At 36.1% G+C, this 24,489-nt stretch overlaps 1 protein-coding gene across 1 annotated transcript in view; it reads left to right on the forward strand.

Annotated features, from left to right (window-relative positions):
* The window catches only part of LOC145695203 (uncharacterized), a 156,014-nt gene that overhangs the window by 89,130 nt on the left and 42,395 nt on the right, over positions 1-24,489 (forward strand). Inside the window, exon 5 of the mRNA XM_081772188.1 lies at positions 19,050-19,227. Within this exon, the coding sequence (XP_081628314.1) occupies positions 19,050-19,227 (178 nt within the window). The remainder of the gene's footprint in view (positions 1-19,049; positions 19,228-24,489) is intronic.

The following is a 24,489-nucleotide window of genomic DNA, read 5'->3' on the forward strand; positions in this document are numbered from 1 at the left end:
GAACGACCTGTATGACGCTCCAGGAAATCCCGCAATTTCACATTATTGAGTTTCCAAAGAGGAATATTTGAAGACAAAAACTTCACACAACTCTTTTGAAAACTGAGGATTTGCCTTTACTATTCGAAGCACTCTCCACAAGTAACAACTGCGAACACTTGGTTCTATTTTTGTTTTCAACTGCGCGTAAATGTTTTTCTCTTCTAATATGCTTTTGCATAGTGTATCTTTTCTCTGCTGCCACTTTTACTTCACATACCTTGCAAAGTAATATTGTACCGTCAGTACTAAAAGCATCCACACCAAATTCAGAAACAATCTGTCTTAAATGAGAAGTTGTAGATGGTTTAGGCCTCGGCATTCTACATACTGAAAGCATCAATTCACTCTCAAGTTGAAACTAGGAAGCATACTTAAAGAATAAAAGTTCGCAAGTGTAGATTGTATACACCAGGATAATAGATAAAAACCCTATTTAAAATCTTTGTACGTATAAATAATAAATGCAAATTCTACACTCTTCCATACCAACACTCATTGGCAATGTTCAGCCGTGTCCGTAACTTCTGAATGTTCAAGTGGAAATTGTGTGGGAGTTCTGAGTGTTCAAATAGTTAAAAGTATTGTTGGGTAATACTTAAGTTAGAAACGCTGGATTATCACTCTTAGTTATTCACGTAGTCATATCCTTTGTGGTAGACAACCTACAACCATCTGCTTTGGCCACTTACGAACCACCAGCCCTCATCAACCAGCTACATTAACTTGTTAGGAATGCAGTTTTTCCACCCCAATAATCAGGAAGCAGGAAAAAAGGTCATTTAACTTCGTGTTTGTAAATCCGTAAACAGTTTTATTTTAAGATTTCCTTATGTAGAAGAAAAAGAATAAAAAGACCATAAGTGACCTAAAAGTTACCTTAAAATATTAAAAATTGACCTGAAACTTCAAAACGGCAAAAAGTGACCAAAAGTTGACCCTAAAAAAATATATTTTTAAAACTAAGAGTTGATGGATAATGGTTTTATTTGAACTTGCCTTGTGCTATGCGTAACAGAAAAAAGTTGACTTGTCAACAAGATCCGGGCCCTGCTTATTAGTAATGCATTATGTTAGTAATCATAATTTTCCAGTTCTGATACTTACTTTAGATAAATTATTATGTGCTTCATAGCAATAGTAATTATTATATTCTCTTCAGATGTAACTTCATACGAGGTCTGATAATTAAGTTCGCGAACTTGCAACAGTGTGTGATTATGGGCAGCACTATACAAACAATTAGGTATTTTTCCAGAAGCCTATTATTTCAGTGTCTCAAGCAGTGTTCACGTTGACCCGTGACAGTTTCGTACTGACTAACGTGTATTGTTGTTTGTGCTTGCGCGCGTGTTATTACAGGAAATATTAGAGCAGGCGTATGGCGAGAATGCCATGAAGAAAACTGTAGTATACAAAAAGGTTAAACATTTTTCGGAGGGGAGGGAACAAGTAACTGATGACGAGAGGGCAGGGTGACCGGTGCGGTAGCGTGTAGAACAGACAAAAACATTGCCAAAGTTCATCAAATCGGAGACTGGCTGTGCGATGCATAGTAGACGAAGTCAACATTGATAGAGGAACTGTGCGGAAAATTCTATGCGCAAAGTGTGTGCCAAAATGATCAAAAAAAAAAAAAAAAAAAAAACCTCCAATGAATAAAAGCAAAGCAGGGAGGAAATGTGCCTAGACTTGTTAGAAAGGTGGGACGAAGTTTAGGACGGAATAATCAAAGGTAATGAAACCTGGGTATTCGCGTATGGCCCTGCGACAAAGTGCTCAATGGATAACAGCTGTGTTCCCACGACCGAAAAAGTTAGGGAATCAACACCACAAATCAAAACCAAGTTAATAACTTCTTTTACATCCATAAGATCATAAAACATGAGTTTGTGTCACGAGGTCAAACAATCAACCAAGTGTACTATTTGATAGTATTGGAAAGATTGCGTAAGAATGTGAGATGCAAACGATCAGAACTTTTCTCTACAAACTCATAGCTTCTTCATCATGACAATACACTTTCCCACATGGCACTATCCATACAAAAGTTTTTAACAAGAAAGCAAATAATTGTGGTAGACTACCCGCCGTACTCACCTGATCTCGCCCTCAATGACTTTTTGCCCAAGGATCAAAATAGTCTTGAATGGGAGGCATTTTAATGATATTGATAATATTAAGGTTAATACAACGGCACCTGTCAAGGCCATTCCAGAAATGAAGTTCCAAAAATGCTTCGGAGGGTGAAGTAGGCGCTGGCATCAGTGTATAGCTCCCCAAGGGGAGTCTTTTGAAGGCGATCACACTAGTATGTAGCACATTTTAAGGAACAAGTTCGCGAACTTAATTGTCAGACCTCGTATCTTAAAAACTGGTCTGTCTCGTACATACAAGTAGGTTCAAAGACTACCATAGAAACACATTGAGCAATTACAATTGCACAAATTGAAAAAAGGAAAAAGAAAAGTATAACTAATAATTTTAAGCTAATTTGATTTTTGCTAACATTCATGTTTAGGTCATGCTAGAAAACATTAACGCAGACAAAGGAAAAGAGCCTAGAGTGTTAGTCTGCCGAAAACCAGACAAATCACTAGTTTTTAGTAGTGCTAAGAAAAAGTTCATAAATACAACTCAAGAAGAGAAATATGGATTCATATCCGTAAAACAAAATTCGGGTTGCGTAACTATTAAGTGATGCTTGTTTAATTTGATTCCAGCATTTACGGCACAATTACATGAAGAAAACGTTGTGAAATCCTCACAAATTTACCGTGATGATCTATGTGGAAGTGAAATTGAACTAAAAAGTGAAGTGGCGGGAACATTGGAGTTTATCAAAATCCATCTTGTGATTTGTTTTCTAACATAAAACAACTGCTACATCTTCTATATGTTTTACCAGTAACAACATGTTCTGCAGAAAGAAGTTTTTCTGTTTGAGAACAACGATGGGTGAAGACTAGTGATGGGTAAATTCCCGGGAATATATTTTTTGGGAATATTCCCAGGGAAAATTCCCAAAAATGGGAATATTCCAGGAATTTATGTGTAAACGAAAGAAACTTGCATTCTATTACTCTATTCATTAAAAAATCAAATTCCTTTTTTTTAAATCATAGTATATTTATTACTGTTGTCTCCAGAGGATTCTTTAAAATGTATATTCTGAACGTTATTATGTTATTTTATTATGTTTAGAGAGTACGCACAAATGTATATTTACTTACAATGTATTTTATGGGAGTAAATATGTTGAAAAATATTTGGTATGGGAAGTGTACATAATTTTATAGAACTAAACAGTTTATATTTATATGTAAGTGGATTTTCTAAAGTTGACTCTACTACTGATGTTATAAATATATTAAATTTTTAAATGTTATAAACAAATTAAGTTGGACAACAGCCAGAAAACACATGTCTCACCATTTTATCAACATTTGCGCATATATATTAGTCCACAATATTTGCAAGATACTGACTTATCTTCAGAATTTTGGACGTAACATTGACACACACGACCTTTCCTCCTACCCATATCTCGATATTTCATGCGTTAATTCTAGGGATGGTATCGAGACGAGACGAGACGAGACTTTGTACAGTCTCGGTCTCGTCTCGGTTTAAAAATAGCTGTCTCGGTCTCGGTCTCGTCTCGAGTCAAAAATCGCCGTCTCGGTCTCGGTCTCGTCTCGGTCAACAAATGCTTGTCTCGATCTCGGTCTCGGTCTCGAGGGCCAAATCTCGGTCTCGTCTCGGTCTCGTCTCGAAAGTCTCGAAATAAAAAGGTGAAGTTAACATTTTAAAAGTATTATTATTGTAAAGTCTGTCGTTTCTGCTTCTTATTTTTGGCCTTATTCTTGACTTAGAATTATAGAATTATAGTATGGTGTACTTGTTCAGAGGTAATTTGCTAGCGATGATGCCTTCCATGCGTGTGTTACAGTTTCAATCGTCAGTGGGTATATCATATCTGGGACAAAATTCTAATAGTAACCCATATTTCACTTTCAGCAAAAGACTTTCTCATATGGCCTCAGTACTGCCTATACAATTAAACTCTATTAAATTAACTTCAGTACTATACAGTAGTTTATTTCCTTCTTTAGAATAAGAATTGTTCAATACATTCTAACGGATAACGCAACACATAGCAGCATGAATGTATTTAATCGAACCGAAATTTAAATTTTACAATTTCTCATTTATTATCCAATACATTCTGTTTTGACTGTCATTTTAAAAACATAATAGAACGTTCATTATCAGAACAAATAGGGTAAATTATTACTACAATATATTTTGTTTAAAATTGATCAAATGCTTTATTACCGTTTCACATCTACGTGTTTAATTGACACCTTATAACACGAAATTCCTGAACTTTGTGGTAGGAGCTACGGCACTCATCTTTGCTATGTGTGGCCTCGGGTTGCATCACGAAACAAGTTAGATTCAAAGTCAGATGTTTCACATAGTTCGCGTCTAAATTTAAGTACATTCTGTTTCTTATACAAGTTCCTAAAGTTGTAATGCATTACATACGCCTACGTATATCCACTGCCGTAACATAGATTAAGCTTATTCCTGAGCTCTTAGCGGTGCATGTGATCTTTATTCGAGAAAACCAATCGTGCGTTCATTACGTTGAAATTTTATATTGATTGAAAATTACTTGCGAAACATGAACATACATATATATTATATAAGTATATAGGTAATTCGAGCTAGCTGTATCTATTTTCTCTCTCTCGCCAAAACAAGTGATTCTTAACTTTCTACTTTTCTTTTGTATTCATTTTCGTAGTTTTGCAGCAACATGAAGTATTAAATAGTCATATATATATATATATATATATATATATATATATATATCTGAACATTAGTGGTAGACTATGTTAAGTCACTTTTTGTTCAAATTGAGTTAGAATACTTTTTTTTAATAGATTATGTTCTTTCTAGTGGTGTAATAATGTAAGTCTAAAGCCATCTTACTACTTTGTAACTACTTAGTATACTTTGAAAAACAGTATTATAGATCTTAGTTAAAGAACCGGTTTTTCGCTTCTTCTGTAAAATTACGAAATTATGACTTGGTTTAGTTTACCTCTGAGGTCTCGATATAAAATCATCACCATCATCATAATCAAGCATTATCAATCCACTGCTGGATGAAGTCCTCCCAAGTTTTCTCTACAACTATCTATCTTGGGTAATTCTTTTCCAGGTTACTTCCCAGTGGTTCCTGATTTTGTCACAATTTCTTGTATGCGGACATTTCCTAGGCTGTTTTTGTCACGTGGTATCCAATCTAAAATTGTTTTCGTCTATCGATCATAATTTCGTCTTGCCAGTCATTAGTTTCCAAATAATTCATTTCTATATATTTGGGCTACAAATAGTTCATATCCTCTACTTTTGGAGCACAGACACGCTACTTTTTGATCTTCGGATCTGGCAACACTGACTCAATTATTTAAATCAACATAATGTAAGAACCTCCATTTGCTGTAATGGCTAGTACGCTTGATTTTGGTTCGCATGGTCCCGAGTTCGATTCCCGGTGGCGGTAATGTTCAACGGCCGAAGTTTTTCGGATTCCACTATGATCAGTAACTCCACGTCTCCTTTAGCCGTCCTAGCATAATCGTGAGACGTTAAACTAAAACAAAACAAACCAAAAATCAACTGTAAGTCTTTGAATAATTGCATATAGCTATATGGTATGGATCGAGTTTGAGGTGGTCGGTGGTCAAACTATAACAAATGAAATGCAGTTAGGGTGTAATTAAAACTTTAATAAAGCAGTGTTTTAATCTAAAAAATACACCAGGCCTAAGGCGTAGGGAGAACAACTAGTGCTACTGAAAAGTTGTCAGTTACGTTTAATTTCAGTTACAATTTGCTTTTACCTGTATTGCTGGAACGAAAACTTTGACATTAACATTATAAGTAGCCGAAAGACTATGAAAAACATCGTGTTTTGAAAACATTCTTGCACCATAAAACAAATTACGAGTAATTTAAAAATATTTTGCACTTTAGCTACGTTATTTGCACTATATTTATAATAATATTTAGCAATTTATTTAAGTTCCCAACACTGCTTAAAATAATGTAACTGCGACTTGTTGTAGGCCTAATTAAAACTACTGAACACTAATGTTATAATGATCCTGCCATTTGAGTTATTAGAGATCTCCAAAATGTTGATGTTAGTGATATGTATTGTCCTTTGTTACACTGAATAATATATGTGCTTTTGTGGTTTAATTTAATATCTAAATTAGAAATATGTAGAGCTCTTTCGTGGCTAAGCAGTTAGCCTATGGCGTGAGAGACCCGGGTTAGATTACCGGCGGGAGCTCATGTGGTTTACATTCAACGTTAATCAGTAGGTTCAGTCTCATATAACCTCACTGCTGAAAGAGGCGTTAAACTCAATTAAAAAATGAAATGAATTTTTTGAGTTTTACGTCCCACGGTTATGCCGGTTAGGCTAAAGGAGACTGTGATGATGAGAGATTAATGAAATGGTGGAATGAAGAAAGTGGGAGGAAACGGGAAAACCCCGGAAAACCCACGCACTAAACTAAATTAACTGAACAGATATATGTAATATCAAACGTAGTGCAATTTGAGAAATTACAACTTTATGTTGCGTTAGCAACATTGCTTGTTTATCTAGTGGTATTTCAGAGTTTCTGGAAGAATTTCCCCTTCTATATTTCACACAGCATGTTAAAAAAATTCAGCATTTTTAATATATATGACTATTATATATAACTAGATGAAATACCCATTTTTCGCATGGGACCAGTATTTGGTAGTCAAGGCCTGTGGGAGTATCACTATCTCAGCAACCGCGAAAACTATGTATTTGACACTAATATCGGTCATTTTGTATTATTTTTACATGTCTCGGTACCCCGTCCCCAGCAGGTGAACCCCGGCCCGCATACACTGGTAGCTGAATTTGAAAGTCATCGCTAATGGAAGTGACACCATTGATCTCAGCGACCGCAAAAACTATACATTTGACACTAATATCGGCCATTTTGGATTACTTTTACATGCCTCGGTATCCCTCCTGTGAACTCTGGCCCGCAGCTGAATGGGGTGAATTTGGAGGTTAATGCGATCGGAGTTTCACCATTGATCTCAGAAAACGCGAAAACTATTTGACACTAATATCGGTCATTTTGTATATTTTTTACGTCTCGGTACTCCCCTCCCACGCAAGTGAACCACGGCCCGCATGCACTGGTAGCTGACTTTGAAAGTCATCGCTAATGGAAGTATCATCATTGATCTCAGCGACTGCGAAAACTATGTATTCGACACTAATATCGGTCATGTTCTACTACTTTTACATGTCCCGGTAAACGCCCCTCCTGATTCAAAATTAAAAAAAAAAAACGCTTCTTCTTGGTCTGAGGCCTGGGACACGATACTTGTCATCCCAAATTTCGTAACTCTTGGACTCTCGTCTGGTCCCCAGGCCGCACACAGGCAATCAGAAAGACAGGCACGCAGACAAACAAACTCTTCCTTTTGCTTATATTAGATATGATATACAGGCGAGGATCCAAGGGGAGTGTTAAAGGGGTTATACCTCCCCTTGACGCTCAGCTACACACTGTATAAAATGGGCTTCAATCCTGCTTCTTTCTTTACACTGGATAAAATGTCAAACTATGGTTTTGTCCCTCCCTCGATCATATCCTGGATTTGCTGGTATATATATATATTGAGAGAGGGAGAGAGGGAGAGAGAGAGACAGAGATGACTATACACATCAGCAGTGGATTTTGTTTCGGGAGAGGCTTGAGAACGAGTAAGAAATATTTTTTTTGTACGTGCAATGCGAAAAAATGATCACAAATCTATTTCGGGAGGGGCTTCAGTCCGATAGCCATCCCCTAAATACGCCACTGAACATTAGTCAACTGTTCCAATATTATCTAATACAGCAACGAAAGAAATTTTGAGTAAAGGTCAATCTTAACAGTTGTCTAAATCAATATTCGAGACGAGACCGAGACTTTCGAGACTGACCTAAGTCTCGTCTCGGTCTCGTCTCGATTTATAGAGCTCCGTCTCGGTGTCGGTCTCGTCTCGGTAGATAAAAGGCCGTCTCGGTCTCGGTCTCGTCTCGGTATGTAAAAGGCCGTCTCGGTCTCGGTCTCGGTACCATCCCTAGTTAATTCACATGTAAGAGAATCCTGAGTACCTATTCAGAAGCTCTGAGTCAACGGACAGACTAACGGTGATTCGGAATGTATTGATAGTACCTCAACTCTATCTCCACAGAATTTCTAGATTACTTTACTGAGTTGTTCCTTTTCATTTTAAATTAGTGTTTTGCTACTTTATAGTACAAATGGAAATGGAAATTAAAAAAAAAAAACATATTATTAGCTATTATAAAAATACAGTCAACAAATTTCAATATTTTAACCTAGAAATTATTTAAAACCTGGTAGTAAATGATAATAAATAAAAATATAGTAATTAGTCATATAGTTCTTATAATTTAGAAAATAAAATAAAGAAATGAAAATAAATTTCTTCCCGGGAATTTATATGCCAGGGAAAAAACCCGGGAATATTCCCAATTTTTATTTTCCTTCCCACCGGTAATATTCCCACTGCCCATTACTAGTCAAGACAGACTTAGTAGGTTAGCCCTAATGAATATTTACAAAGATGTTACAATTGATGTGTCTGAAGTAGTGGATTTCTTCGCTCAGAAACATTCATGAAGATTGCAAGTTCTGTATGACTGAAACAAAGATATATCAATTTTGTATTTTTTAGTTCTATTTTGACGTGAAGTTTGTGATATGTATTCTTTGTTACAAAATAATTTATGTATCTCCCGAAGGTTTCTTTTTAATCCTAGCTCATTAAGAATACAGAAAAAGCATTTCAGTGAGATACATTGAACAATGTAATAATATTAATAAAATAAACTTTTTAAATAGATGAAGTAGAATATCAGATAATGCCACTTCTTTGGTTTCATGAACTAGCCTATTTTTAACTATATGCAAGTGTATTATATATTGCTATCAAATTTGAGTAGTAAAAATGAGTTCCACTGTTTTTCTAAATCATTTTGTTCCAGCCCCGCCCCCGAAATAATTTCTGGATCCGCCACTGGTTCATTTAATTTATACAGGGTGGGCCATTTTAATTAATCCACGGAAATATCTGAAAAATGATAAAACATAAAAGAAATTTTTGAAGTACACGTTATATATTGCTAAGGGGGAAACCCAATTCCACCAAAAGTACCCCTCCCCGCCCCCCCTAAATAGGGGTAACGGGGGGTAACTTTGAAATGTCAAATGGGAACATGGGTCAAGTAATACCTCGTTCGAAAGGTCTTGGAAAACTAAGTAACACTGTACCAAAAGATGTTTCATATTGTGCACCAGTTTCAAAATGGCCGCCATGATATGGTTCGGAAACTCCAGTACCCGTAGTATGAAAACCATGGAAGGTAAATGAATGGAACAAAATTGAAATACGGGTACTGGAGTTTCCGAACCATATTATGGCGGCCATTTTGAAACCGGTGTAGAATATGAAACATCTTTTGGTACAGCGTTACTTAGTTTTCCAAGACCTTTCGAACGAGGTATTACTTGACCCATGTTCCCATTTGACATTTCAAAATTACCCCCCGTTACCCCCATTTAGGGGGGGCAAGGAGGGGTACTTTTGGCGGAATTGGGTTTCCCCCTTAGCAATATATAACGTGTACTTGAAACATTTCTTCTATGTTTTATCATTTTTCAGATATTTCCGTGGATTAATTAAAATGGCCCACCCTGTATATACCGATTTTTAAATCTATAGTATCTACACTACATTGATTTAAATCTACACTGCTCTACAAAAATAATGCAGTATCAAGAAGGAAAAGGGCAGCAGCTCCAAATGCGGCAGGTAGATAGCTTAAGGTACAAGTGTGATATAATTATATTTATTGCTCTGTAGGACGTGTGAAAGCACAGTGAGGGCACAGCAGAAAGTTCAGTGGTTAGTATCCCTTGGTTCCACCATGGCCATCCTTAATTCTTGTGATATTACAAGATGTAGAGAGCATGATACTTCAGACATCCTTCTGGGATATGACAACCGATATGTCTATAACATGTTGCAGAACCTTTTCAGCTGTTGTTGGCGGATATCTTTACTGTGCGAGATTTTGCTAATAATGCACGAGAAGTGTTCAATTGGCGAGGGATCGCGTGAGCGATCCAGCCAAGGAAGTAGTGGACTATTCTGTCCATTCAATAAGTGTGAGAAGTTGCTTCCCAGAAGCAGTCGCGTATTTTCCTGTTAGAAAATAGCTCCATACAGGACTGAAGTGATCGCGGACTACAGCCGGATCGGACTGAGTCAACAGACCTTGTGTACCGTTGACTTTACAAGAACCAGTCAGTGTGTATTAGACGCTAGGAGACATGGAATCGAATATCCCATACCTTAATGACCAGTACCGTAGAAGTATAGTGATGCAGAATGTAGCCATAGTCAAATCTATTGCCAAGGTACCGCTAAATATACATGTAGCCTCAATGACGCTGTAAACAGAAGCATGAATTTTCCGGAAATTAGATCGTGCCATTTGCCTCTATACAGTATACATGACGTTCGTGGCACTATTGTATCCACATAGTCGAACGATGTGGAGTCAAATGGAGCTGCAGCAGTGAGAGCTGTGCAAAAATGCCCCACTCTAGCAGACAAAGTACAAATTTTCGAGGGAACACTGATCATTGCGCAACAACCCCGAATGAGGGTTCCAGTGTTCACATCAACATTCGGTCATTACCAAGGTGACCAGACGTCCCGTTTTAGTCGGGACAACCCCTTTTTTCCAACCGTTGTCCCATTTTTTTCTGATTCTCAAACGGGACGCGTAAATGTCCCGTTTTTAAGCAAAAAATGACCCAGGTGTCCCATAATTATTATTCAAAGTATAAATAGTAAATGCAAATTCTACACTCTTCCATACCAACACTCATTGGCAATGTTCAGCCGTGTCCGTAACTTCTGAATGTTCAAGTGGAAATTGTGTGGGAGTTCTGAGTGTTCAAATAGTTAAAAGTATTGTTGGGTAATACTTAAGTTAGAAACGCTGGATTATCACTCTTACTTGCGTGTAAATTGAAAACACTGCTGAGTCCCAAAATACAATCTGGAAGTCAGATATTTACCTCCCGCCTCCCCTGTCGCCGATTCGTATGCGTCCCGTTTTTGGAAGTAAAAATTCTAGTCACCTTGGTCATTACTGAACTATGACTTTCTGGCTTGCTTCCGTCTACCGTTTCCAGAGGGGGTTGGTTCATGTGATGAATCGTGGAGTTCTATTAATCTTTTTCTTTCCAATCTGTAAATAAGTGGTCAATTTAATGCCTCCTTTTTGACGTTGCATTTTTAGTGTCCAGTAGTATATTGTTAGAATAAGAAAAGAACTCTACAAACAAACATACGCAAATTAACGTATTGTTTTCATTATTTTCATTGCTAGTGATTTGAGTCAAAGTCTCCACTACAACATGTTCTGTAGGGAGATCATGAATTAAATTTATACACATGAAAACATCTCGGTTGGCGTCTAGAAAACTTTGATTCTCTGACGGGATCTTTAATAAATATCGCAATCCTATGCTCTAAAGGGGACGGTGGAGGCTTCTGTAAAATGCAATCTAACATTTTGACGGTTAAACGTCCAGTGGTCCCGGGGGATTCTAAGCCTGCAGGGATTCTAAGCCTCGGATAAAAAGAAAATAACTATTGGTTCGGATCTCAGCCTCTGTGCTGAAAAGGGGTGTTACTTCTAAACAATCAACCAATAATTCGTTTCCAGAAGGAACACTGGAATTCAAGGATTAGACTATTCATTGTTTAAAAATCTTTGAGTAGACGATTGCGTTTGTTTATTTGTTTTGGTTGCATATTAAGATACTTTGTCGCCCTCTTCAGCACATATACCTGTCATAAACATAAACTATAGTTTTTTGCGAATAAGAGTAAAAGGTCGTAACTAAAACGAATTCTCTGGCATTAAATCCCGAAGGGCATAGGCAAACTAGTCAGCAATTTTTAAATCGAGAAGACCACGTGGTTCAATAATAGAGAGCTTACCTCTGGTGCGTGGGGTCTCTGGTTCGTTTCCCGGTCAAGTAAATTTGTGGTGTACAACATCGTATCAGTGGATTTTCTCGGAGTACTCCCATTTCCTCCCACATTCTCATTTTACAAATTATTCCATCATTATTCACTTGCCTTAATCATCGTCTGCGTTAGCTTAAAGCGCATAGACATGGGACGTTAAACTGAAGTATTTCATTTACATCACGAGATGTGTGTGATCAGCACATTGCGAATCCTATCAACACTATCTAGCGTTTTCAATGACCACCTATCCAAGTGCTGTCGAAACCTGTAACAAATGCTAACGTGTTTTCGAGCTCATTCGTGGCTAAACGGTTAGCGTACACGCCTTTGGCGTGGGAGACCAGGGTTCAATTCCCGATAGCAGTTCATTTTTTTTGGATTCCACCTTAACCAGTAGGTCTCGTCTCATATAGCCTCGCTACTGAAATGAACGTTAAACTCAAAAAATCAAACTCAACTCAACTGAAGTGTCTTCGGCATATTTTACAATCCTAATTGCTATGGAAACATCATTCAATGATATATGGTGCAATTTTGGAATTCTGAAGGGCGAAGTGTAAAACAGAGCCATCAATTCTTACGAAAAAACTAGAGGAAGCCGATTGTGCTGCTAATTTTGCACAAGAAGATGCAGAAAAGCAAACACAAACGCTCAGATGAAGTAAGTGATGAAGTAGGTTGTAGGAACAGTTAGGTTGAAAGTCCTCAGCAGTCGACAGTGCGGTCAGATAGGAGGAGAGTGAACAACAACAGTTGGAAGTATTGCCTGCCTTTGCCTTGTCACGCTTCATTCGAGGCCATCCGAAGAAGTATTCGTCGCGCGGTCATTCAGTCACTCAGTCGTCGTCCACAGGAAGAAGCCAGGCATCGGTGGTTATTTTAATTTGTCTTTCACAATACATCACGTTGCACTCATGAAGACGTATTTATTCCTAATATGTTGTGCTTGTGTTTTGCCAACAGTGTTGCCAGCTCGTTATATACCAAAGTGGAAAAAACAGGTTGGTGATTTTTCATTTTTTTCCTTTTGTCATCACTTTCCTCCCCTCCAATCGTTCTATTATAATTTACGCCATAAATTATTTGATTTTTGCTTCCGAATGACCCTAATTTATTTCAGAATTTTTTGTTTTAGTGTCTTCTGTAAAATAATCTGAAAATAGCAATTCTTCTCGTGTTTTTTATAACGCCCAATTACAACATTTTTTTTCTAAAATAATGCTGTTAAAATTATTTGGAACATTTGTTAGTTATTCGAAAAATTTCTTTGCCGTTATTCGAATGTCCGTTTTCAATATTCGAAAAATTGTATAAATAATTATTCGTTATTCAAACTTGAATAACGAATGCTCGAAGTATTCAAATTTATTCGAAAAACCAGGTAAACCATTATAAAATAATGGGACATTATTTATCTACTCAATACCAATCATATCATCAGGGACAGATCAGTAATAGAGCACTGTAAACTATATAACTTGGAGAACATATCTGTGGTTTTAATCTTTAGGGGTACATACGCAGCATATTTCAACATATTCAGGAACGAATCAAACATATATTCAGTAAAATAACACTGAACACTATTCATGAAATCTTTGAGCTTTATGTTCGACATTTATGCTGACTAGGCTAAAGGAGACAGTGTTTATGAGAAATGAACGAAAATGGCAGAATGAAGAAAGGGGGAGGAAACGGGAGAACCCTGAGAAAATCTATGCACACGGTGTTTGTCCACCACAAAGCCCACTTGGCGCGAGATGGGATCGAACCAGGGACCCCATGTACCAGAGGTGAACGCTTTACTTCTGAGCCACCGTATCCCCTGAAGTGCTATAGAGTTCAATAAATAACCAGTGGATATTAAAAGTGTTCAATGGATGAGCTCTTGATGTTACTAACGTAATGCTTTTTTATGTGAGGGAAGGGGGTTTAAAGGATCTCAGTGGCAAACTTTCTACCTCTGGAGCAGTTATAGGCAAAGGACTGTGCAGATGCGGATTCGCGGATATATTCTCGAATACCCACGTCAACGTAAGTCTACAAAGTTTTTTGTGGATATTTTTTTAAAAATCCTTTGCGGATAGCGGATAAATTGCGAATAGTTGTGGAATGACAAAAAATTCCTGATCCCTTTCCTAAACGGTATTAATTATTGACGTAGAAAGATGGAAGGAAAGCGATGAGTACGAAGAAGAAAAAAAGCAATTGATTAATGATTTGAGAAATAGAAGGAAACATTCTGAGTAGAACTGTATTTAACATTTATTTTTAAAAATGCCACAGAAAATTTGAGACAGTGAGCTGAAAAAAAAAGAAAATAAAACGTACTACACACAGTAATAAAATAATACATAAATACCGTAATATTCTAACATTAATATATCATTTAATAATATACAAATAAAAATAGAAAATAATACATTTTTCGGGCAATATCAGGTCCGAGAATATTTACCTATCTCCAAAACTTGCTGGCCCGAACTATAGCTCATGTTGGTTCTTGTGTAAATACGGCCCTGATTGGGAGTTAAAGCAGGAAGCTGAAGAATGACAAATTTGGAAGAAAAATCTCAGACCCTAACCCAAATCTAGGGAACCTACAACCTTCTGGACCTGTTGTTAAAAATGCTAAATTTTATAAGGAATATGAAATACACGATAAATTAATAATACTTTGAGAACTCATATCACAGATATGTGCATCGTGAAGACCGATTTAAGTTCAAAATGCCCATGATAAAATCTGATATGCCGATGCTCTCTCGACAAGAGCAATCCAAGAGAAATCATTAGGTTAGGAAAAAGTAAATGAATGATAAATTTTCTTGTTAGTTTTCAAATATGTTATAGTGTTATACATTTTCATGTAAAATATTTTTAAAAAATTACAAGTACCTTAATTTTAAAATAACTACAAAAATAACTATTAATATACTACTAAAAGACATGAAAGTTTTATACCGGTGGACAATCTTCCTCGCCCCTTCCTTGACATAACCTGAAACCTTACTCTTTGTGTTTTGAGATTTTCTGTTTTGCATACACTGTGTTCAGTTTTCTTTAAATTGCAACATGAACACTTAAGGGTAAGGGATTTATTTTTTTAAGTTATCGATCCGGGTTCAAGACTCCCATTAACCTTTACAATATTGATTTTAGCAATGTTAGCATCGTGAGGTAAATAGATTAAAAGCTACTTGGAGCAAAATATTTACATACAAAGACGATGTTACGTAAAACAAGCTTATATATTTAATCGCATTATTATGTAACATGTACAGTCCGCAGCAAAAAAAAAAAAAAAAAAAAAAAGAACTGCAACATGGATATTTAATTTTATTGAAAATACGTCGAAGTCTTTTGCTCCAACATAAGTGCGCAGGGGAAGACGTCGATGTTTCTTCTGGCGTGATTCGTGCCACTTAGACGTTATGTTGATTCCCTGGGCTGTTAGACGTAGTTTCACAATAAACTTACATGCTCATGTTGCGGGTTTTTTTGCTGCGGACTGTACAATACAAACATATAAAATACAACAAGATGATAAATATTAAATTTACGAAATAAATATGTAAATAAAACTTTACTGGGGTTAATAATTTTATCTGGTTATTAACATCATATTTATTTACTAAAATTTGGTTTTGTCACAAATATCTTATTCACCAACTGACACTATAGGTCTACCTAGCTACCTACGTAAGCTAGATTGCATATTTGAAAAAATGTCTTTACGACACTCAGGTTACATGAAATTTGAATTTAGACTGAAATTATATTAATGATATTTAACACTAAGTGAAGTATGGTTTTCTGTTTTATGTCCGTATGCAGCACAGAGATTATGAAGAACAGTACCTACTATTAATGTGGGGTCCATAGCAACGGGGCTTGAATCTGGTGCAGTTGGTGTATGCACATATTACGCTAGATCAGCCTTCACAGTATAGACCATTCTTCACTACACTATCTCTCTGGTGCTCTCTGATATGGTTTTTAATATTAATTCAATTCAGTTCCAATATATTTTGTTCAGCAGTTCTATCTTCAGTCTTATTTAGAATTGGCTTACACGAAATAAAGTCAGAATACCGTTTTCAGCTTAGATAAAATAATTTAGCTAGGGATTCAACTTTGATAAAACTAATTTAATGAAATTGATGATTGTCATAGAAAAGATAGTTAATTATATAGGCTATACTATATTTTTCTTTACTCTCATCGCACCTGTCTTATTATTTATGAAATATATAAACGATGTAGGAAATCTTTAAAATTCGTTCAAAACAAGCCTTCCTAGCAGTGTAATATAGTTTCTAGATCTATTCAAAGGAGAAGATTTATCCCAAACTCTAAGGAGTGTTAATGAAATATTCATTACCACTTTCAGACTTTTCCGTGAAGAACAGATAGTGCCATGCTATTACTAAAATGCTATTATTAAAATATTTATTTCCAAAACATGTGTATAAAATCGTTAAAGCCATTTCTGAGGAAATCATTGATCTAGAAAATTATCCGTATTTTGCAAGTAGAACGAAAATTCGAAATCACTCTTATGGCAATCTCTAGTCCTCTACATATATATACAAAGAGTCGCATAGAAAACACATATATTCAGAAAGTACTTTTCGATCTCTATAAATCAACTTTGTTTTACAATCACAAGACCCTCCAATCCTATCGTCATTGCAAAGTACGAAGAAACAAAATTAAAAAAGCACACCATTATCAAAACATTAAATTGATGGAATTAGGTTAAGTAAGTAGTGTATAAGCGATCTCAAAATTGGCAATAATAAGTAGCACCGTGTTACTGCTACAGCTCAGCACTACTATATTATATCCCTAAAAGACAATTTCTTGCCAAATTATATCATAACTTTTTCATTGCTTTACCGTTCCAGTTAGGAGAATTTCTGAATTTTTCTCCACACCTACATTTTGAATATATTCAATCGCTTCACATTATTCTTAAGCATTAATAATGTTGTTGCATGCAAAGCGTATTTATAAGATAAACTAGTCACAATTTGGTGAAAACAAAAGAAAATAACAGTGGTCTACTAATGGACCAGTGCCACCTACACTTCACTCAAATTAAATGAATTGATTTTCTAAATGTATAATTTACTACTAGGAACACATATATAGAAAAGGAAACGTGCTAATATCAGCTAGCACAATAGTGAGAAAAGTCATGAGATGAGAAACATTGTGCCTTAGAAGTCCGTCTATTTGCAGTACCTAACCAGTAGTAGAACCTGATTTTTTTTGGGCGTGGGCAACAAATTGTTTCCTATTAATTCCTTGGTAACGCTGAAATCAGAGACTCCTATTTCCTTTATTTTAAATTAGACAGAAGACAAGACCCAAGAACCAATAATAAGAAAAGGAACACCCTCTCTTAAGCTCTATTTAACACATGAAATTGAACTAACATTAGAAACTTCTAAACCATCTTTTTGACGAGTATTTATTTTTTTTAACGCCGCAAGGTTTTTGTGAGTTTTTCTTTCCTTATTTCTTCCTGTTGATGACAAGGTATAATTTCAGTCATTGCGTGTATAGTAATTACGGAACTCACATTGAGTGCCCAATACGTGCTCTTCAAAATAAACAAAGAAATGAAAATAAAGAGAAGTAGGGTAAAAAAAAAAAAAAGTGTTAAGACTGTTCTACTTCTGTAGCGATATTAGTGTCAGTTATTTTTATAACCCTAACGGAGAATCTGTTAGTGAAATCTGCGATTTGTTTTCGTGAGTGTGTTGAGTAATTTATTCGGAATTGCGGAAGAGCAAAATACATATCAGTATCCGTTTATCAGCCTTCCAAACTATTATATGTATTAGTATGGGAAATTCTATAGAACGTTTGTGTCTGTCTATCCGTTCGTTTGTCCGTCTGCAGGAATAAAGGGAAAAACAGTCCGAGATAACAATGTAGTCAACGTTCCAAAGACAGGTTTAAAATCCGGCCTCATTCATCTTTCGCACTGAAAGTCATAGGCGTCTACACTGAGAAAAATCCGTTATCCGGACAGTGGTATATTGTAAAAATATACGGAATCCTTATCTTTACTACAGAAATCTGTACGGAGAATACGTTATTCTTCATAGGCTACATACGCACTGCCCTTTTCCTGCTCAGATGTTCCTTATATCTAGGTAGTACCCGAAGAGGGGCATCATAAAACGTATTGCAATTAGATATACATTGGATATAATCTGTTATTTATAATCTGTTGTATTATCAATTATCGGATCAATTTAAATCTATTATCCAAATAATGATTATCTAGATATGTCAATCTCAGCTAGCTAGGGGGGAAAGGTGTGATTGTTACATTTTTGTTAGTTGTGCGAAAGAATCGAGTTTCCATTGGTAATGCAAATGTTTTGTTTGTTAAAGTTTAGTGTCTCAATTTTTTTTTTTTATTTTTTACCGCTGAGATTATATGAAATGCGAACCTATAATTTAAGATGGGATCCGAAACATCGCAATGTCTCCCACCGGAAATGGAACCCATGATCGGAAATCGAACGGGTTGAAAATTGCGCGCGCTAGCCCCTAGACCAACAGGAAGGGCTGGTAGTGCAAATCATTCGGATTCATGTTGAATTGAATGTTCAGTTCTTAGAGCTGATAGGGAACATTAGACCCCAAATAAACAATTTTATAATTACTTATTTTATGCAAGTACACGATAATGTTTCCGCCGTTTTTGTGATAAGCATGAATGTCAAAGGAAGCATTCTTATCCTTTGTATTGATCATTTTTTTTTTTTTTTTTTTAATTACAGGCTTGTGAGTTACCTTCTAATCAAGCGGAGAACAGCCATTACACATGTGATGACGATGGTGAGGTGAAATGTCTACCAGGATGGGCCGGTGATTTATGCGATGTTCCAATCTGCAAGAAGGGATGCGACCCGTTGCAAGGATACTGTAAAAGACCTGGAGAATGCAGATGCAAACTTGGTAAGTCATTGTTTACACGAAACGTCTTTGTGTTTGAATTGAGATGACAGCTACTTTTGTGTTTTTTTCTTCCGCCGAAGTATTTTTCAAGTTGATTCTTTTGAATGCAAGATGTGTGTTTGTGTGTCATGAAACATCTCGTAAGGGCATTCACCTTTTGTTCGTGGGAAATTCCATGCCAACAGAGTCTTTCTTCATTCACCAACTGACATAGATGAACGTCTGTGAGTAATTAACAACTATTAGGATCGGAAGAAAAAGAGATTTACCAAGTAACAAACACACAGTTATATCATATGAACTGTGCCACAAATGCTTTAGAAATCTGATCAAAACAACTGACCGAAATTGACAGGAAACACAGGTGTAAATAAAGATACATACTCGCTTCATAATCGTAAGATTCGGAGGCTTATTCCAATTCTGTCCATCATGACTTACATTATTTTCTGTTTTACTGTCCAGAAATGATCAAACGGAAATTATCGTTTTACCTCTTTTCAGATAAAAAAGAGGTGTAGAAGTAGGTTGCTTAAAGCATTACTTATTATTTGACGGAATTATTGTAAACAAATAAATTCCATGGCACCAAACCTAGAAGGGTATTGGTCGCTCACTTCGGCAATGTTTGATCAGCACATTGCCCCTCACTGTCGTTATAACTGATTTTACATAGGGTTCCACAACACTATCTTTTACATAGTTACCCATTGCCTCACTATGCAGGTTCGAAACCGATAATTGATTACTATTCTTGAGTATTGAACCCCGACCCACACACATCTAAGCCTAGAACTCTAACAATTAGTCCACACAAAAGCACAGCACTGACATTAGTGGAAAATAATATCAGTAATTTGGTTATTAAAATGTAGTTTCTTTCTGTCACAATGTTTTCTTCAATAACAGCAGTATTATATTCAAATATAAATTTTGAAACAGTGATCAGATGTCTTGTTTTCGGGACGTATATTTAAGTTGCAAGTAGGACGAGATTTTTTGAATTGGTTTTCCTAAGAGGGCATGGAAGGCTTAAATATTTCTTTTCGCCGTTCACCAGATCTGAAGTAACTATAAGTTATAGATGTTCCTTTAACATCTCACACTGTAAATAAGGCAAGGTTTTGACAATTGTATATCCTAAGGGGATATGGTGAGGGCCTTGAATAACTTTTGCTATTCAACAGATCTCCGAAAATACAGGGTATAGAACGTAGAAATTTTAGATAAATGTTTTCTTTGCCTCTTAGGCTATAAATAAAACGAATTATTGGAAATGGCATATCCTTAGGAGTGATGGAGGGCTTAAATGTTCTTTTTACATTCTCCTGATCTCTGAAACTATAAATCGTAGAACCTTAAAATTTTGTAGAAATGTTTTTCTCGCATCCAAGAATTTAGATTACATGAAAGTTTGCAAATGCACACCTTAGGAAACGAATGGAATTTTTTTTTTCAGCAGATAACCGAAACTATTGAGTGCAGTACCATGTTATTAAAATTGTGTTTGTGTTATTAACTTGCATTAAATATCAAAGACGAAGAGGAATAAAGTGCAGGTGGAGGAAGAGATTAAAAGTATCGTCCGCGGTATATGATAATACTGATATAAAACGGTATTGGGATACCGAAAGAACCCTTAACAAGGAGAAGAGTGTAAATTGTGGATCCTTGAATAGAGTTAAAAGCCGATTTGTTTGGTGTATTGATTATATCGTATTATGCGAAGCAAAAACGTGAACGTTACGCAACAGCAGTGAAAAATGGCCCACACCAGGAATATTCGAAATTATGGTGTAATGAAGAATGGAGAAAAGTAGTTAGACGCGATTCAAAAGCAACGACAAAGTGTTGGGAGAAAGTTAGGAAGAGGAGTCTTTCACAGATTGAAAAGAAAAAGTGGCTAGGGCACACTATTTGAGAAGAAATTATTTTTCCGAGTTGTGTGATGAAAGGTACAGTACAATGAAAATAACTAGAGATATAGATGCTTTCTTCTTAAGATATAGGAGTTAGTTTCTGAGCGTAGTACAACGTTGGAGACATGTCATTCTCAGCAAGTGGCCTCCCATATTGATGCTAACATTATTATGAGGATGGCTTTCGCTTGAATCGAACAAAAAGGACAGGAAAGTTCTCGTAGTCAAAACGGTGACACGTTGGCTTAGTGGTAGAGCTCGCACCTCTTGGGCGAGGAATCACTGTTTCGATCTCAAGTCATGTGAGTTTGAGATGAATAGCATTGTGTTCATGGGTTTTCTCTAGATTCTGCCGTTGCCTCCCACATTCTCATTCAACTAATTCATTCGTAATAATTATTAATTTTCATTAATTATCCGTCTCCTTTATTCTAGAAGGCCTAACTGTGGGACGTAAAGCTCAAAGACATAATTTTGTAGTCAAAATATTAGTTATTTCATGTGGAGTATTGTGCTGTATGGGTCAGAAACATGGACATTACGCAAAAATGATGAAAAACGACTTGAAGCTTTCGAAATGTGGGTGTGGAGAAGAATGGAAAGAATTAACTTGGTCAGGAGAAGTGTTAGAAATGGCGGGGGAGTAAAGAACACTTTAGTTATAATTAAGAAAAGAAAGAGGAACTGGGTGAGACATTGGGTAAGAAGGAATTGTATCATGAGGGACGTGCTAGAGGATACGGTGGCTGGAAAGAGAGAGTGAGGGCGATGGAGACTACAATTAATGGACGATATCAAAACAGAGAAATCATAAGTGAGAACGAAGAGGTTAGCGGAAGACCATGGAGCATGGAAGCTTCTCAGTTCCAGCAAGTGACCTGCGAATAATGGCAGAATACCTATGATGATGATTATAGTTTCTGGAAATAGGTTTGTGAGCAGATTCCTTGATAGAAGATTAGAATCAATTTTTTGTTTCGCTTCTAAAAACTTACTATCATTATCAATATCAGAAACCAAAGTAAATTTCACATATACAGTTCTAACCAATTCGCAGCACAGCTGTCATCTCTGGCATGAAAGGTCACTCCTTCGATCCTATACCATGCGATTGTATGCTGGAAAATGCGTGTCTTTAGTAGTTTGTGCAGTGTAAAACTTTATGTGATTGCGACAGTTATCAAATAAAAGAAATAATTTTGTCTACTGAACTTAAGTGACACAGAGCTGAAGACTTTCTAAATAATAGGGTCTAATAATAGAAGAATGACTGAAGAAAACTAAACAATGGTAGGTACAACTACGGATGTCCGTAGGATTTTTCGCAGGAAGGAGCAAAGTTTGCAGTACTTTTATTATCATATTATTATTATTGTAACAATATTACTATTCAAATTAGATATATTCTTTTGGTTCATAAGGCACAATTTTGGAATCACGGAGAAAAATGTTGTGCACCTATTGGCTGGATAATTATCCGGATTCCGTAAGAACTATGCGTAATCCCTCCTGTTTCATACATTGGCAGTATGCCACAAAACATGGAGATGGAGTCGCCAACCTGCTGCTGCAGATATGTCCCCTTCTCCCAAAACCCTGTTCTTACAGGCGTTGTATGTATGTATACATATGTCCAAAGACTACAGATAGTTTCTCTACCCCTACTCTTTTCCGCTGTTACCGCCACAGAACAGCTGTAATTGTGAAACTGGCGTTTGCACACGGTGATTATTAGGTGTTGCCTGGTGTCGAGTAAGTTTTGTAATCTGCGTCACATGCTACTGGCGTTTTAGACATATTAAATACATTTTAGTGCTCTGGACAAATACAATGTACACCTTGTCTCAAAAAGGTTGAGCGCATTCTTTATTGGTGTTTTGAGGCAAAAATTTTCTAAGTCCAGCTTCGGGTATCTTCGGGGAAAAGTAAGCCAGGTTCGAACCTCCAAGCCAGCCTTTGCAATCGGGAAAAAGTTTGCAGATGTGTTTTTCTTCTTTTAAATATAATAAGACTTGTTACCAAGTGTTTAAAAAAGCAACATTGATTGAAATACTTAATGATACAATATTTCGAAACCTTGCACATGCTTGTTTGTCATTTAGCTCTCTATACGTAATGGAGCATTTAAATACGTTACAGAATCTTTCCATATGTAAAAGAATGCTCAAAGTTAAGAAATAGAACATAATTATCGCCTGAGTACTAAAATAAAAGTCAAAGTAGAACAGAAACAGCGTTTGTCATGGATATGAATGTCATAATTATCTTGAGATCCGTTATAAATCGCTAGAAGGTTAGCTCTAGAAGTCCTTGTGTTAGCTCATTGGTAAGCTGTCGGATTTCAAATCATAAGGTTGTGAGTTCGAATCCCATCTGGGTCAATACTTTTTTTAAAATTATATTTTCCGCAATGCATGAAAAATTATATAAAATAATTATATTAAAATACATAAGTTGTTTATATATAACATAATAATTGCAGAACATAGTAATTATTATGTTTAAAATATAACATCTGAGATAATTTTCACAGTAGGTCGTTATTATATATGAGAATGTTAAATACAAGTTAGGAAAATCGTTTAATAGCAATAAATAAGTTATGTAGTGTATTTATTTGCAGCTATTTGTCATACAGATTTAACTTCTCAATATTCTCATTACAGTATGTTATTTATATTCGTGAAATACAGTATATTCCTACGGATATAGAAAGTGTATAAACAGAGTATCCAAAGTCGTATCCTGCTTCAAGACACATAGCTTTTCCCGATCCCCTTAACGTCACGGGAAGAAACACAAATTCTCTTTAGAACGGAATGTTGTTACTTAGAGTCTCATTCGAATACGTTGAATATGCTTTTGTGTATTCATCTCTCTCTCTCTCTCTCTCTCTCTCTTTCTCTCTCTCTCTCTCTCTCTCTCTCTGTTTATGTGTGTGTGTGTGTTGCAGAATATCCCAAGTTGAATACAACATTTGCAAAGTATATGAGCATCATTGTCATCGAATACCAGAAATTGAAAGTCGTGTTTCTTCAGGTTAGATTTGCGTGTTCATGTTAGCTCACTGGTAGAGTACGGACTTGCCACTGAAGAGGTCTTGAGTTCAAAGCCTACAGCTAATTATCATTCTTTTGTTAGTAGGATTGCACAGAAATCGGATACAAGGAGTGGTTTACTTCTAGAAATATTTTCAGAAGCGTTTAGGTAGCCCTGAAAAGGGCTGTTTTCGGGAGTTAAGGCGGGGTCATTAATATTGTGTCCAAGACCCTTCTGAATTTATTACACGCTCCATTCTTCTGGGCATGGAATCTATTACATGGGTGACAAATCTATCTCCTTC

Source organism: Thermobia domestica, chromosome 9 (genome assembly GCF_964235325.1).
Source record: "Thermobia domestica chromosome 9, izTheDome1.hap1.1, whole genome shotgun sequence".
Classification (NCBI taxonomy): Eukaryota; Metazoa; Arthropoda; class Insecta; order Zygentoma; family Lepismatidae; genus Thermobia; species Thermobia domestica.